Raw genomic sequence first — 16,887 nt, forward strand, 5'->3', positions numbered from 1 at the left:
ACGCACAAATACACACACACACACACATACTTACACACGGATTCCCACACATGCTTGCACACAAATGCACATACTTACACACGCATACTAAAAAACTCTACCTGGGAGTCTGTCTGTCAACATAGTTTTTGGGCACAAATCCTTCGTGGCCATGAAGCTCTGCTTTAAACCAGTCATCTTGGGCACCTAGGATCTGAGTACATCGCGTGGTTACATGTAAGTAGGACAGAAAGCCAAACTCGGTGCGCTGCATCTCTGCCTCAGAGGTCGTTCATAACCACAGGAAGCATACGCGCTGCAAGATGTTCTCATTTACTGCTTGCTCTCATTCGCACTGCCCCAAGGTCGACTTTAGGACCTGACCTAAACGTTTCTGTGAAAAACCTGATAAGTGTCTTGCTGTACCATCAGGGTTACCTCTGATTGAAACACTTTATTTCGATAGCCCATTAGAGACAACCAATCTACTTGTGGCTATCTAACAACCCTTCACCAAACTCTGAAAGACGTAATATAATGTTCCATCTCAACTACTTGAGACTATTTTTGAGTAAGTCTAACCACAGCCTCATCCTAACCCACCCCAAGCCTAACCTATTTATATTACTCCTTATTAACTGATAGCTTTCTGATGGTGTACGGTGAACTATCCAACTAAAGTGTGACCTCTGTGCCCTATCATAACGTAATAACCTTTTGAATGCCAACCTTTAGGATGTCTCCTTTCCGGAAGCTGAGCTCGTCCTCAGCTGTGCCATTGAAGTCATACTTTCCTCTCGCCTCCATGGCAGCAGACAAGGAGAATCAGTGGAACAGTCCACAACAAATGATTGCGTGGTGGTCTAATATTAATACAGAGAGAGAGGGAAGTTAAGGAAAGAGAGAGAGAAAGAGAGAGAGAGAGAGAGAGAGAGAGAGAGAGAGAGAGAGAGAGAGAAAGAAATAGGGAGCAGGAAAGAGAGAGAGAGAGATTCAGAGATTCAAGGGTGCTGATGGGACTCACATTTTAGTGTCATTGGCATCGACAAAAATATATCAGCACCAAGAGAGGGGAATGTCTATGCCTCCAGAGCCATACACACACACACACACACACACACACACACACACACACACACACACACACACACACACACACACACACAAACTCCCACACACACACACCATACAATTAAAAGACCCATGTCTTTACCTTCAGATGCGTGTAAGAGAACTTCTTTCAGTAGTTGAAACCATCCACCACTAAATCTAGAAAACAAGACAAGACAGAGCTAAGTGACGGAGAAAACCAGCAGGAGACTGTGAAAAAGCATCGCGAGAAGCATCCCTCTTTAAACACATGCACAGCACATTCAGAGCCATGTAAAAAAAAAAAGGATTCTCATGGCTGCCAATAGCTGCTGGTGGGCTTTGTGCCACAACCAAGACAGACAAGTCATAAAAAAACTGATAGGTCTCAGTAGTGAATAAGTATCTTTAAAATGGTCACACCTTGTGACGACAGAGAGAAGTCAAATACTACCGTTTTATTGTTAACATATTTTAGGTAAGCGTGCTATACCTGGACTTTGACCACAACCTACCACACTGAACGTATCCTACCAATGACCTGAATATGGCACAGAGAGAGCGTGAGAGCAGTACTGGAGTGAGAGGACTTGTCAACACCAGATGAGAGCTGAACACTGAGGCATCTGAAGTTATCTGCCACTTTCTGTCACCTACCTTTGTGTGTTAGTTTTTCTCTTTCTTTTCTACCACGCTTGCACGGCTTGCGGGGAAGTCATACGCAGAACAACTGTTGCTTGGAGAAGGTTTCACAGCTTGTGTGGCTCTGCATGCACTGCAAATGCACAAAGTACTGCAATGAGCAGTGGATTGGAATCAGTAAATCCCCAGTTATTGCTCAATCCCAGACAGACACCACTTCACTGAAAAGGGTACTCCCATTCAATTTACAGTTCCAGATCACAACATGTGTTAAATCAACACAGCATTTCTCTTTCCGTTTACAAAATATATTTATGCCCCTGTAAAACAGACAACTTGCCTACCTAATTTCAATAAAGATGGTGTAAATTAAGTGTGCCTGAAATGAGTGCAATAGATGTTTTATTTAATCAGTATGTTCAATAATAGAGTGTTATGCATCTTGATGAGCAGATACACCCTGAGCATAATCTTATACTGGTTGTATTTCGCAACATATTGCAACATCTCTGCAACTAATTATTTCCAGTAACAACACAAAGAGGCATGTTTTACTTCTAAAGACCTGACCTATGTCCCAAATCCTATTGGTATCTGAGTACAACTCAGACAGACACAGACACGCATAAAAAACCATATGTGCACATATGTTCAGGGAATCTGTTTTTTTCACAATACTGTGGCATCAAGTTTCAAATATTAGTAGATGAATTGCAATTTTGTATCTATATTTCACCATGATTGTGTAACCTCTCTCAATAATAAATAACTAATAACAAATAACTGAATGTAAGTCTTTTATGATGGTTCTCCCCACCGTGTGGACTAATATGTCAGATCCCTCACTTCAACAGCACACCTGCCTGACCTAATCAAAGGAATACAAACCTACTGATATGCTGATTTGGATGCATATTTACTAAATATTTCTTGTCCAAAAGCTGGTGCAAACATAATATCAAGCCATACCCAACATGGTCATCTAACAGAGTGAGGAAGAGAATTAGAGTCTATCAAATGAGCTAACGAGTGTGCCCTATGGCATGGGATGGCTCATTTCTATACATTGCCAGTACACCAGCTTTGCTGTGTTTTATTGTTTTATTGTTCTTGTTGTTGTTTTTGCACCAAAAGCCTTTAGAAAAATGGTGGTTCTCACTCTTCAGACTGCGAAAAAAGCCCAAAACATAGCTCTGGAAAACACCACCGCGGAGAGAGAGAACCAAAAAAGACACTGGCATTCTGACGGACTGAAAACGGGTATTTCTGATTTATGGGACAATGCCGAGCTCTGTGGGCAGTGACCTCCAGCGAAGACGTCTCGTACGTTCTCCTCGGCCTGGACGTAATTGGGAGCGGATATGAGGGAAAACAGGACGCTAATTACTATCACTTGCCTCCTGGTGCCTGGTGAGGAGAGGGGAGGAAGGCCCCTCAAAACATCCCCGTGGGTACTAGACATGGGGATTCAATTCAATTAGCAGAGAAGTACAAAGTGGCCTTTCTACTCATCCTCTGTGCTGGAGAGGAAAACAGGAGTGTGTGACGGAAGTGAAAAACAGAGAAAAGGAGATCCAGTAAGAGACATAGAGACTGAGCATGCAGCAAGATTCGGAGGTCATGAATTTGCCTGTTTGGCAAACGGTCTTCCTCTCATCCCCCTCTCACTGCTAAATTCTACTTCCCTATTTTTTTTTTTTTTTTTAAATGTGCTGTTTATACCATGAGTGCTATTGTCGTCACCTCTTCACTGTCACCAGCAATGGATTACAGATTCAGTGAAGCAAACAGAATCACACACAAAAGAAGCTTTTTTTGGAAAGGGAGGGAGGGTCAAATCAAACGATTTCAGGCCAGTTTACAAAGGCTGTTACGGTATATGTGAAGTGTTTCGGCATAATAGGATGACGAAACTGCGTTTTTTTTTTTTACATCTTTTTAATCTTTCATACACAATGGTTTGAGAATAGGATTTTGAGAGTGTAAAGAGGAGATATGCTTTCCAAGTTGAATGAAAGAGACGAGAGTCCATAACAATGCTCTAAATAAGCCTTCACTGCATACACGGCCTCTATGTGAGACACTGTTATTCAGCTCTCAGGCTGTCTAAAAATAAGTTCTGTTAGTCTCTGGTTTAGAGCTCTCTGAATCTGTGCTGTGAGTACACATATATATATACAGATTTCCCTTTTTATAATCACAACTCAACCTCTACAGCTCTTTTTGGCACTGATTTAAAGGACACAGGATGTTTTTGTTAATTTACCAGTGGTCATTTACCACTGACATTCTATGTGACTGACAAGAGACGAAAACATCTGAGCCACCTCTAAATAGACATAGCTGTTCTATGTTAGCCAAATAAAAAGGCCCCAAAATATCCTGTTAAAATGTATCCTTTAAACAATGACAATCACATACAGGATTTGATTACATTTGTTGATGTCATAATGAACCTTTCAAAATTCTAGATCTAGGTATATGGTATAATTCTGCAAAAAGTCTTTCCTCAGAGTGAAATGTTTCTTCCGTGAAAGGGTATTTTTCTCCATCCAAACACAACCATAGTTATCGCTGTGTGTCTCCAGGATAAGCTATCTTATCCATCTAGCTGCTAGCTGATCTGAGAGTTGATGTCGTGTCAGTCAGGCGAATGGGGGCTGTCACTTACACTTACAAATGCAGCTTACAGATGCAACGTCATCCAGACATAACTGGGTCCTTGGTTAAAACACTTGATACTACAGAAGGCTGGGGGAAACTGTACGTGAAACAGACAGAGACTATCGTGGAAAGGATTGTCTGGAAATCATTTTCCATTTCACTCTAAAAAAGAACTATAATCAAATCTATTCACAGTTGCAGAAAATATAAATTGACAATCAAATCCTTCCCCTCCTAATCTAAACTATCTTCGCTCTGGGATGCTTCTGTAGTCTCTCCACCCGTTCTACTTGTAGAAACCCTTGGTACACACGTACCCATCCACACCATACTGTCAAACCCTTATTCTACCCTATACTCTATGCTAGCATTTTCCTGCAATGTAAATAATTGCTACCATCGACCAGATTTTTCTGCTCCTACTCTACTTTCCCTTGTAATACTAACCGTGTAAGCACACTGTATACCAACTAAGCTGTTTTGTATGTATCATGTATATACCATATGATGTTTGTATGTATCATGTACATTTATCACATGTATGCTGTGTACATTTACCCTGTGTATATTTACCACTTGTATGCTAGCATGCTCACCATGCTACATGTATGATTTTTTTCTGCTATGTTGCTGATTGTTTCCCCACTTCTGCCACACGACACCCCATATTTTTTCGATCTCTACCCGGCTGGCCTCAAGCAGATGGGCCCCCCCTTATGTGCCGCGGTTCTGCTTAAGGTTTCTTCCTGATTAACAGGGAGTTTTTTCTTGCCCCTGTCGCCATTGTGCTTGCTCTAAGAGGGTTCAGGCACTGGGCTCTGTAAAGCGCCTTGAGATAATTTTATTGTTGTGGTGCCATATAAATTAAATTTAATTTACTCTTTTCAATTGACATCAATGCAACTCTAACATGATTCAAATATCCTTCAGATTGATTTGAGTGAATCACATTTTCACTCATAATTACATGCTTTAATTAAATTACTTGCAACATATTAGCCAAAACGTCCCAAACAGACCTCTGGTGTTGTTCTGGAACATTCACAACATTCCCACTGGGCCCTCGGGGTAAATTGGAATATCCAAAGTTAAACTTTGCCTTTTTCAGCTGATTGCAAAACAGTTGATATTATCACTCCATATTAGTCTGTTGCTTGCACTTGCACACTTGCTGAACCTATGTTTCACACTTCTGATATAGATGGATAATGACAACAAGGAACAAACTCTGATTTAACAAAAAGCCCTTCAAAACGGAATTACACACATGCATGTTCGCACACACACGCACACACACACACACACACACACACACACACACGCACACACACACACACAAACCTGGGCCCTGTGCTTTTAAGGAAGTAAGCCTGTATTAATTACTGAGTAAATAGGTAAATGTTGGTACATTCCCACGTGTTGCATATCACTGTGGTCCCATTCATCTGTCAGTGTACTTAGAAGGACAGCATGCAAATACTAATCTCTACATTTGTTTGGGATAAAGAGCAACACATTACAGTAAAAAGTGTAATTTGAGATTTGTAGGATATATCACATGCTTATATATTTAGGGAAATAACAGACACTTTACTAAATATATAATATGATAGTTATGTTGCATATAGTCTTGGTGTTATTAATGTAACTGGAATCTGTTGCCATTAAACCCATGGAGATGAGAGGACTGCTTCCTCAACTAAACAGTATAAATGTCGTACAGTCCTGGGCACTGTACCACTAGGCTTTGCAGTGACATTGAGAGAAAAGGAATCAGGGAACATCAGTAGCAGTCTCTCATTTGTCTGAAAGCGGAAATATATAAACATGTGATACTAGAAAATAGTATTAAATACCGTTGGAATATTTGAAGAAATTCGTGATTTTTAGATTTCATCAAACGTGCAAGAGTGCCACATCGCACCCAGCCCCCTCCCAGAAAACACTAACTGAAACTTGACCAATTAGTTGTCAGCATTAAGACATTTCCTAAAGTAACACCTTATGTATGTATACCTATATGTGCTATTACTTCATGTGCGCACGAGGATTACGGACATTAAACAATAATGATGGTAGATGATAGTAGCAGTGTTAGTCGTTAAGCACATACTAACGGTAATTGTTAGGTTACTCACGCTCAATAACATGTGAAATCTCTTACCAGTCACCACTGTTTGACATTCGATGACAGGTTAGCTGTCGGGTCTGTCAGGCAAGTCCATGGATCCAGCCAAACATGACTTAGAGAATCGAACATCCAGCATCAAACTTTTAGTTTCGATGGATTCGAAAACACGTGTCTCGCCACCCTGTTGCTTGCGGGAAAAAAAATAACAAATATATATATAGAACGAGGCTTGTTCGAGAATCTTCAAAAATCCCCTTAAAATCTGTCTTTAGGGCACTAGTATCACCCACAGCTGTTTGACGTAAAAGAGCGTCCTTTCAAATTTACTAAGATGTATCAAACTGTATCTGCAACAGCAAACTCCTCCCACCAGAAGTCATGTTGCGCGTGAGAAACTTCTATATGGCCAGTGCCCCCACACTGAAACTACAATGGATTAGAAATAAGCCCTCAAGATCGCCTACTGTATGGTTTCTGAAGCAGTTTATACTCAGTTCAGGTAATTCAGAACCATATGCTCATACATTTAAATTCTCACGTCACAAGGATACTACATAGGCTACTGTCATTCGATTAAAGGCATGTTGTTTTTGTTCAGACCTCTCAGAAGAACTAAAACAGGTTGACTGATCCTGGATACTGGATATGATCTAGTTATGTTATCCACTGTCTCGTAAGGGTGAGCATGTGCTTATGCAGAGTGTGTCAGGGCTAGGTTTTATAACAGAGAAGCATGGTTTGATATGTGGTCTGGTTTGAAGTGTGGTTTCTTTCTGCTGTTCCTCCCCTCTTATGCTCTCTCGCCTAAACTTGCTGTCAATTCCCCATAGTCACAACCCACTCCCCCACCCCCAAACCACTGACAGCTGTGCAACAGACACACATGCAGGACCACGCAGCCCAACCACTGACAGCTGTGCAACAGACACACATGCAGGACAACACAACCACTGACAGCTGCGCACAGACGCACATGCAGGACAACACAACCACTGACAGCTGTGCAACAGACACAAATGCAGGACAACAGTGCAGGACACAGACTGTTTTTCTGTCTTGCTTTGCTTTCTAAAACTCAATCGTGGTAACATAAGCTTTACAGACTACAGCATTGAAGTCAGCATTGCTACTTTTTTAAATAATGATTTAGTTTGTTTGTTTGTTTGTTTGTTTGTTTGTTTATTCAAGCTTTGTGGTTTGTTAAAGGGGAACATGCCATGCTAACCGAAATTTCAAACACACCTGCCTTCACGAAACCCAAAATATCTCAATTCTTGATAGGAACTTTTCATGGCAGAATTGGGGAACTGAGAGAGAAAGAAAAAGCATGCATTCATTTTCATCTCACTAACCACACTGGGAGCTGATTTACCACTGGTCGCAAAGCCATTAGACTCTTGATGCTCAAGGTTTTAACCAAATATGCTGGGAGAATTACCACAACTTATATATTTATATAATTTTATAATAAATATACGTGAATCCGTGGATTGAAAAAAAAGTAAAACTTTAAACACTGTAATGTACAAAACCCGAACAGAATGTTATAGCTATTGTACTTAAATGGTTTCAATTCAGAAGTAACATCAGTTTCCATTGTGGTTATGTTCCTGTTTTTATATATAATATAATGAATGTTTCTTTATACCATTGACACAACAAGTACTTAAAAACTTTATGGTTATTGGTAGGTTCAATGGTGTATATACAAGGGCAGACAGATCACACCTTTTCTAAGCATTCTGTGCAACTTACCATTCAAAAGCAAATAGAAAAGTATTTAGAAGAAGAAGTTCTTTGAACACAATGATAGAAGGAACAACATCGACATTTTATGTATTGTAGCAGGAAGTATACCGAGCAGTAATGAGCGCTGCAACTGACACGGTAAAATGCAAACCTGCTCACTCCTTGCTCTTTATAATAATTTGATGACCATTTTATTTGCCCATTCAGGGACTTTGGGTAGTTAAGTCCATGCTTGATCTACCTGCAGACATCACTTTTGACCAAGGAAAAGTGAGGATGAATCTGCTATTTGTAATAAATTCCTAATATTTCTAAGAAACTATTTGTTTCTTCTCACAGCACTGTCTGTGAGATTTGACGCCTCCTAATTTGGTAGGGTGCATTATGCAAAGTTGGGCAAAACCCAAGTCAAGATCTTGCCATAGAAAAAAAAAAACAGACAGAGGTTCTGACATACACCTTCTTATTGACTGGAAACTTTCATCCACAGACTTCCAATGCAAATAGGGTAACCCACGACTTTGGCGTTATTAATATCCCTGCAATTTGAGGAACAAAATCAGTATCTTGATTCACTTAAAAAAAACTGTGAAGAAACTTTAACACAAATGACGAATGACAGCTTAAGCATAAAATCATAGTTTCTATAAAGACTATGTACAGTTTGCTGGAAGGCCTCATTTTAGATTGTCAAGCATGTTAAAACAACTTGTCATCCTACCTCTATAGATATAGAATGACAACAACAAAAAACTATGTGTTAAAAAACACATCGACATGATCAGCTCTGAGGCCCCATGCTTACCGCAAATAGATTTAATCAAGGAAACCACAATTTGAGATATTGTCTTCAGTAACTCTCTTGAGCAACGCCCACTGCCAGTAAGCAAGTCACACTCTAAACACACCTGGATGTACTAAAGGACCTATAGTACATATACAGTAATACTATCATGAACAGTGACGTATATTGTGTTTGAACCAGGGTATATCAATGTACCTACTGTCTTCATAGATTAAGTTTTAATGATTGGTTTCTGCAAGCCACAAGATCTTTTTTATTATTTCTGTTAAAGGTACAGTGTGTAGGATTTAGGGTGATCTGTGAGCAGAAATGGAATGTAGTATTCATAAGTATGTTTTTATTCGTGCATAATCACTTCACTTGTAACTACAAATCGTTGTGTTTTTGTAGGCTTAGAATGGACTTTTCATATCTAAATAGAAGTGGGTCATCTTCCATGGAGACCGCCACAGGAGCCCAGAATGGACAACACTGGCTCTAGAGAGGGTGTATTGTATGTTTTTTTTGTATGTTGAAGTGGCAGCTTGTATTTGGTGGCACCAGTTGGAAGACGAAGACGAAGAAAGAAAAGGAATCAGTGGTTGCTGGTGCTGGCTAACCAGTTTGTGTGGTTTGAGTGACGCCAAAGCTTCTGCTGGGCAGGTAATTTAGCTTACTAATCTGAATGGAATTTGTAGTTTGATAGCTTTAGCTAGAACATGGCCATGGGCATAGTTAGTTACCAACACAAGTCACCTTTTTTCAATGTGTCAATCTTGAAATGTAATTGCTACCACGATTGTCATTTTACATATTAGAATTTATCTTTATTTGGATCCAAAAACCTGGTGACATTACCAAGATCAGCCGTAATGTTTAACAAAAGACAAGAACTTTAAAACTCATGTCAGTCAACAACCAACATAGCCAATCTTCACAATTTACAGTCCATGGAAGCGATGACCTATAGTTTTACACACTAAATATCGAAATACAATTTCTAAATATCGAGCTAAAGTAACCTCAGCTGAAAATGAAGTCATTCATGGATTGCTATCGACATAGTTTGCCCAGATGAAAGAGTGTCGTGCATCTCTTCTTTTCAGACAATGAACTGGTGAATCTATTGCATTATGACAAGGTGTGCTATTGCACTGTCGTATTCCACATGTGCACTGTTTGGGGTGTGAGAGGACCCGCTGAAAGAGAAGGGTGACCACTCAGATGTCTCATTTCTCTGTTCGTAGCTACCCCATCCTCACCTTAACCAGCTAGAATATGTTTTCATTAGTGTTAGCATATATGCTAAAAGCACGTTCAGATGATGGAGGAATGTTATTAATCCAACACCAAAGAGAAAAAAAAAGTCAGCCAGCCCCTGTCACACCAAAGTAAAAATAAAAAAGAACGTAGACTGGCTTTCCCCCTCGTAGAGGTGCTTCAATGAAGTTATGAAAAAAAAAAAGAGTGACATCTTTAAAGTGGATGGATGGTTTGGTTTGTGACTGCGCTCACCACACTCCTGCACTTCGGTCAACACCCCCCGTCTGCACCTGCATGGAGAGCGTGTGTGCACACTTCCTTCTGAGAGCAACGGCTGTGATGAAGAGCGAGCGAGAGAGAGAGAGAGAGAGAGAGATTGAAAAGTGCAAGAGAGATGACAGAGAGAGGAAGAGTGAAAAAAAGATGAAAGAGAGAATAGAGAAAGACAGAGTGACTGAGAGAGAGAGAGAGAGAGATGAGAAAATCATGTGGGGTTTGAACCAAACGGGAACTAAAATCAGATCATTTGAATGATTCATGAAGACAACATACTTAGAAACATTTTTACGTGTTCCTGTTAGTAGACTAATTTATAAACTCGATTAAACGGACTCCACACCCCTCACCCCACCCACTCCTTACTTACTCCTGGCTGCAGTGTGTGTGGATCACCACCAGCACCACCTCAGGCTTTTGGCCGCCATGGTCAGGGGGGCTAAAGCACCGAGCAGCTGATATCCCTAAAGCTCATTTATTTCATATTTCAGTATTGTAGTGTGCAAGAGGGGTTGTACGCTTCCATGTATGTGTGTGTGATGTGGTTTTGCCCCATAATGCTGTGCGTGTGTTAGTGAAAATGTTCAATTCTGTGTCCAATGTTCCATTTTAGAATACATTCTAATGTAATTTCAGTAATTGTAACTGCATTACTTGATTTAAAAAAATACTTCGTTACATGCTCGTTACCGCTAAAAGTAGTGGAATTACAGTAATGCGTTACTTTGTAACGCGTTACTCCCAACACTGGTCATGTGTAATTGCCTGTGTGTTTAGTGTATTTGTCCATCCTTACCCAATGTGTGATTAGACCCCACCAGCGTGTCAGTCCATATGTATTCAGTGATTTCCCTATCCTTCAATAAATGACCAGGAGCCAAAGAGAAGCCTGCGTATTGCGCCTCCATTTGCAATGACACACATTCCTTCAAAGGTGATTTACACACCTCATGTCTACCACAGCAGATTAGACTAATTGGAACAAGAGAGAGAAAATGATGAAGAAACACAGACAGAAACAAGAAGAGAGGGAGAGAGAGAGAGAGAGAGAGAGAGAGAGAGAGAGAGAAAGAGTGAGAGAGAGAGAGAGAGAGAGAGAGAGAGTGAGAGGGAGAGAGAGAGAGAGAGAGAGAGAGGGAGAGAGAGAGAGAGAGAGGGAGAGAGAGAGAGAGAGGGAGGGAGAAAGAGTGAGAGAGAGAGAGAGAGAAGAGAGAGAGAGAGAGAGAGAGAGAAAGAGTGAGAGAGAGAGAGAGAGAGAGAAAGAGAGAGAGAGAGGAGAGAGAGAGAGTGAGAGAGAGAGAGAGTGAGAGAGAGAGAGAGAGAGACTGTTGAAAGGAAGTTATCTGGTAAATATGACTCCAATTAAATCAGGCTCAAAGACTATTGTAAGTATTCCTTACCCCTCACCATACGCAGTAAAACAAGCGTACATGCACTGGGCAGGTGTCTAACCCTTTGTGTAAGCACACACCTTCACCACTGTGTGCCCATGCTTTTGGCTCCCCCCTTTGTCAAAATGATGACATGCACGCACAAATAAGCACACTCATACTGCGCATCATGCATGGTGTGGTAGTCTATCATCTACTACAGTATCCAGTGATATTTCAAAGCACTGGAAGGTTCTTTCGTGAACACTGTTGCATATCGATTTCAGAAGGTGGAGGGTACAAATTCAACAACCAGACAGGTCAGTGTTTGCTTGTCTCCTGTTCATGAATCTTGTTTTAATACTTCCTCATTTTCTCCTTCATCAGTTTTATTATCACGCTTTCTTTCCTCATTCTCTTTATTGCTCTGTCTGTCCATTCCTCTATCTCTCCTCATGTAATTATGAGCAGTGGCCGACTCCCTTCACTCAGTAAATCATGTAGCTGGTCGAGGGGGGGGGGGGGGGGGGGGGGGCAGGAAATATACAGTACATATTCATTGTACACCGAGAAACTTCTAAGAACCTCCGTTTCTTGTCCCTGTCCCTGAATTCTTTCATCCAGTCTGTACATTTGCTTGACTAAACTATTTATTTATATGGAACTGGGCGTCTGAAATAAAGATTTATATATATATATACTGTATTTGGTATACAGGCCTGTCAAATTATATAGGTATTGTGCTTCTGTGTCTTGTCTGATGCACCAACATACTTATTGAACCCTTCCACATTAGCAGGAGAAGTTAGCCAACCCTAACCCTAAAAACAAGCACACCAAATCAGGTTATGTACATGTAACCGGCAGAATTACGGTCCTGTCTCCCAGCAGCCACCGTAGCTTCATCATAACTATATATCTTGGTGTGAAAGGCACCGGGTGGGGTAGTAGTCGCATTTCAGAGCCAAGACCTTACTACCAGTAGGTTACATACAGTATAAGTAAGGTGTGTGCAAAGTGTGTGCTGGAACATGACGAGTGACAACACCATGTGTCAGCACCTCCTTAGGCTCCATCCGTCCGCCTCATCACCTGTGTGTGTGTGTGTGTGTGTGTGTGTGTGTGTGTGTCCCACCTGGCTTAGCCCCAGCTCTCTGTGATGGGAGTGGAGCAGGCCCTCTGGCTACAAGAGAGAGATGCACTGTGACTGCCAGCCATGCTAAGTGGCGATCACTCTTCTGTGCTTAGCAGGGTCAGTTGCGTCTGTATGCTTGTGTGATTGTGTGTGTGTGTGTGTGTGTGTGTTGTGTGTGTGTGTGTGTGTGTGTGTGTGTGTGTGTGTGTGTGTGGATATGGCACTGTAGTAGTGGTGTTTTTGCTGAAGGTGGCGTTTTCTTCTCTGAGGCGAGGGCCCCTCCTGCGTCTGCCAGGGGAAGAGTGGAGCAGATCGCTGCGTGCCCGACAGATGGCCAGGAAGAGGAAGCGGCTGGAGAGGCCAGAGAAGCGGCCAAAAGATCGGAGAGAAAGGGTGGGAGCAAGAGAGAGAGAGAGAGAGAATAAGAGTGAGACTGGAAGCGGGAGAATGAGAGACTGGGGGAAAGAGAGAGAAAGAGAGAGAGAAAATTCCTGAATGGATTTGAAGGTTAGGGCGAAGGGTGGGTTAACATTTACATTTACATTTACATTTACATTTAGTCATTTAGCAGACGCTTTTGTCCAAAGCGACGTACAAGGGAGAGAACAGTCAAGCTAAGAGCAATAAAAAGCATGGTGTAACAATAAATACTACTTTACATGAGAATTAGAAAAACAACGACCTAGAAAAAAGGAAAAAGAAGTGCAGGAATGTAACTGCTGAAGTGCCAGTTAAGCGCTAGTCAGGTGCCAGTTAGGAGGGGAGGTGCTCTCTGAAGAGTTGGGTCTTCAAAAGCTTCTTGAAGGTAGAGAGGGACGCCCCTGCTCTCGTAGTACTAGGCAGTTCGTTCCACCAACGTGGTTAAACACAGCTGAACCTCTAGCACAGCTAATCAGCTCTTTGGCAGTCCAGCACTGGTCATTGACAGAGAGTAAAAACAGCATTGGGTGCATTTGCATCTTTCTGTTTTTTTTTTTCTGTTCCCCGAGTAGGAGACAAAAATGTTAATGGTGATTGCCATTCAGGCAGAAAGCCAGGTGTGCATGTGAGTAATCATTCCTGGCATCTCTGTCTCTCTCTCTCTCTCTCTCTTTCTCTCACTCTCTCTCCTCTCTCTCTCTCTCTCTTCCTCTCCAGACCTGTGAACACGCCGGCAGAATGGGAATGCATTTTGTGAGACCTCATCACAGGCACTGAGGTGTAATGAATTGCTTGTGGCCACTGGGTCAATGTACAGATGTAGTTTAAGGCTGCTCCCTGTGGTTTCAGCACACCAGCACTCTGGAAAGGTTTCAGCTGGCACTGCTTACCTGGACCAGCTCTCCCTTTCTCTCTCTCTCTCTCTCTCTCTCTCTCTGTCTCTCTCTCTCTCTCTCTCTCTCTCTCTGTCTCTCTCTCTCTCTCTCTCTCTCTCTCTCTCTCTCTCCCTCTCCCCCTCTCCCCCTCTCTCTGTCTCTCTCTCTCTCTCTCTCTGTCTCTCTCTCTCTCTCTGTCTCTCTCTCTCTCTCCCTCTCCCCCTCTCTCCGTCTCTCTCTCTCTCTCTCTCTCTCTGTCTGTCTGTCTGTCTGTACTCTTTAAGAGCCTGTGGAGTTCTTGAGTGTTTTCGGCTCACATATCAGATCTTTGACAGGACTGAGAGCAGTGTGGCTTTTGCCACAAACCCTCCTCCCCCCTCTGCCCCGAACCACTTTACCCCCCCCCCCCCCCCCCCCCCCTTGATGCCATTGGGCAGTGCTGATAGGCTGAGTGTATATTCATGTCATTTAAATGAGCCTAGCTCTGTCACCTGCTAACCCAGCCCATGGCTGCTCACCTTCTCTGTTTGCCTCTCCTTCCTTATCCCCTGTTCCCCCCACAGCCACCACAGCACACTGTCTGTCTGTCTGTCACATTGGTTTCCATGGTGAGGTCTGTACCGGTGGAGAGGGAAAAAAAAGAGAAGCTTCCTAGCTTTGAGTATTGATTAAGAAATGGAGAGGAGGATGGAAATAGCAGCAGGCAGAGGAATCATTTTCATTCTCTCAGGCATGACTGTCAGCTGTAAGATTACTTGCTGTCTGTGGGAGGGAATATCAAATGGCACACTGCCTTACTGAATTAAAAATAGCTGGTTCACTGGCTTTTCTGAATAAAGAAAAAACTGTGTGCTAATACTGTCATGCAGGTAGATGACAGTGCCTTTGTGAAGCCTGGAAACAGGGTCTTTATAGATTTTGAAATATCTGGACAAGGCGTACATTAAACATCACGAAGTTTGTCAAGAATATCACATCCAGAGCTGCTGCCACAGTTCATTCGCTGTGCCAAAGACATTTACCAGGCGAGTGAACATGCCAGGGTCAGTAGCCTACTAATGGATGAAACGTGTAAGATATTTCAAGGCCAGGCGAATCATTATTGAATCTCATTGTGCCAGGTTAGTGTTGAACTGGCTGAGGATTCAATTTGAATTTTGATGTTCAGTTATGAGTGCAGCTTGTCTTTTATTGATTGTTGTCAGTCCATCTGCAATAACGTACCTAAAGCAGTTGTGATACCTTCATTGGACAAAAGAGGGCAGTAAACTGCTGTGACACAGGTACTGTAGTGTAGACCACAGAATGTGATGATTGTGGGTGGGTGTGTGATGGGGCGTAGCCTTTTTCCTAGAGGAGACGAGGTTCACAGAACCTTTCTTTGGTTTGTTTTTGCAGCTTTACAGTTGGGGTCAACATGAGGAAAATGCCCTGATCCTTCTAGTCAGCTGCTCCAAAATGGGGCCATGATGTCATACAAGGGGGGTAATCACTATGTCAGTGTTTAAAACGGTCAGGAACAGGCATGGACGTTGGGTTCCTTTTCATGTTATACTGACAAAAAAACTTTTTTAATGCATTAAATGGTTCTTGAAAATCCACCATGCTTGTTTTCTCTTCTTCTGTGGCACAGTCTCCCTGTCCCTTTTTCTGAGCAGATGGACCCCCTGTAGGATGTGCCCCCCACGCTGCCTCCATACTGGCTCTCTCTCTCTCTCTCTCTCTCTCTCTCTCTCTCTCTCTCTCTCTCTCTCTCTCTCTCTCTCTCTCACACACACACACACACACACACACGCACGCTCGCACAAACACACACACACTGTTTGTCTGGGTTCATTCTTTAGTCTCACTGACTCACATAACCATCTCCTCTAATGATTTCTCCCAGCTAATTCTGCTCCAGTCCCCATCCCCACCCTACGTCTCTCTTCTCCCTTCTCCCGGTGCCCTTTTATGCTGGGCTTGCAGTCCTGGCCGTCCCTCTCTTCAAGAGCCAGAGGGAGTGGAGGCTGTCCAAAGAGCTTCAAAGCCTCCATGAGAGAGAGAGGGGGGAGAGGGAGAGAGTGAAAGAGAGAGAGGGAGAGAGAGGAGAGAGAGAGGGAGAGGGAGAGAGTAAAAGAGAGAGAGGGAGAGAGAGGGAGGAGAGAGAGAAAGGGAGGGGGGAAGGAGAGAAGTGGACTCAGCTTTTCATATACAGTGCCCTCCAGAATTATTGGCACCCTTGTTAAAGAGGATTTAAAAAGCTATAAAAAAAATTCACTTTATCAGTTATTAATCTTAATATTATATTGAAAAAAAAACGATATATACTTTTTGAGGTACGTTAATTAAAAAAAGAAATCACATTTCTTGGTCACATTTCTTGGCACCCTAAGGAATTTGAATTAAGGAAATGTAAATAAAGGATGACCCCCACGCGTTCAAATAGTTTGAATTTGGCCCAAATGTTAAGGAAATTTTAGGCAGTCATCAATTATTTTCATCTTCAGTAGCATCCTGGGTCACCAGGT

The 16,887-nt window shown here is 42.2% G+C and overlaps 1 protein-coding gene across 4 annotated transcripts in view; it reads right to left on the bottom strand.

Annotated features, from left to right (window-relative positions):
- The window catches only part of LOC105892193 (GRB2 related adaptor protein 2), a 13,296-nt gene extending 6,334 nt beyond the window's left edge, over positions 1 to 6,962 (bottom strand). The window contains exons 1-5 of one of the 4 annotated variants that reach the window (XM_042708201.1): positions 6,539 to 6,962; positions 1,726 to 1,843; positions 1,193 to 1,248; positions 709 to 842; positions 102 to 193 (exon numbers count right to left, since the gene is read on the bottom strand). In XM_042708201.1, coding sequence (XP_042564135.1) covers positions 102 to 193; positions 709 to 786 — 170 coding nt within the window. In that variant the 5' untranslated portion in view covers positions 787 to 842; positions 1,193 to 1,248; positions 1,726 to 1,843; positions 6,539 to 6,962. The other 3 variants (XM_042708220.1, XM_031560978.2, XM_031561043.2) reach the window with 3 other exon arrangements.
- Positions 6,963 to 16,887: the final 9,925 nt, after the last annotated feature.

Source organism: Clupea harengus, chromosome 1 (genome assembly GCF_900700415.2).
Source record: "Clupea harengus chromosome 1, Ch_v2.0.2, whole genome shotgun sequence".
Classification (NCBI taxonomy): Eukaryota; Metazoa; Chordata; class Actinopteri; order Clupeiformes; family Clupeidae; genus Clupea; species Clupea harengus.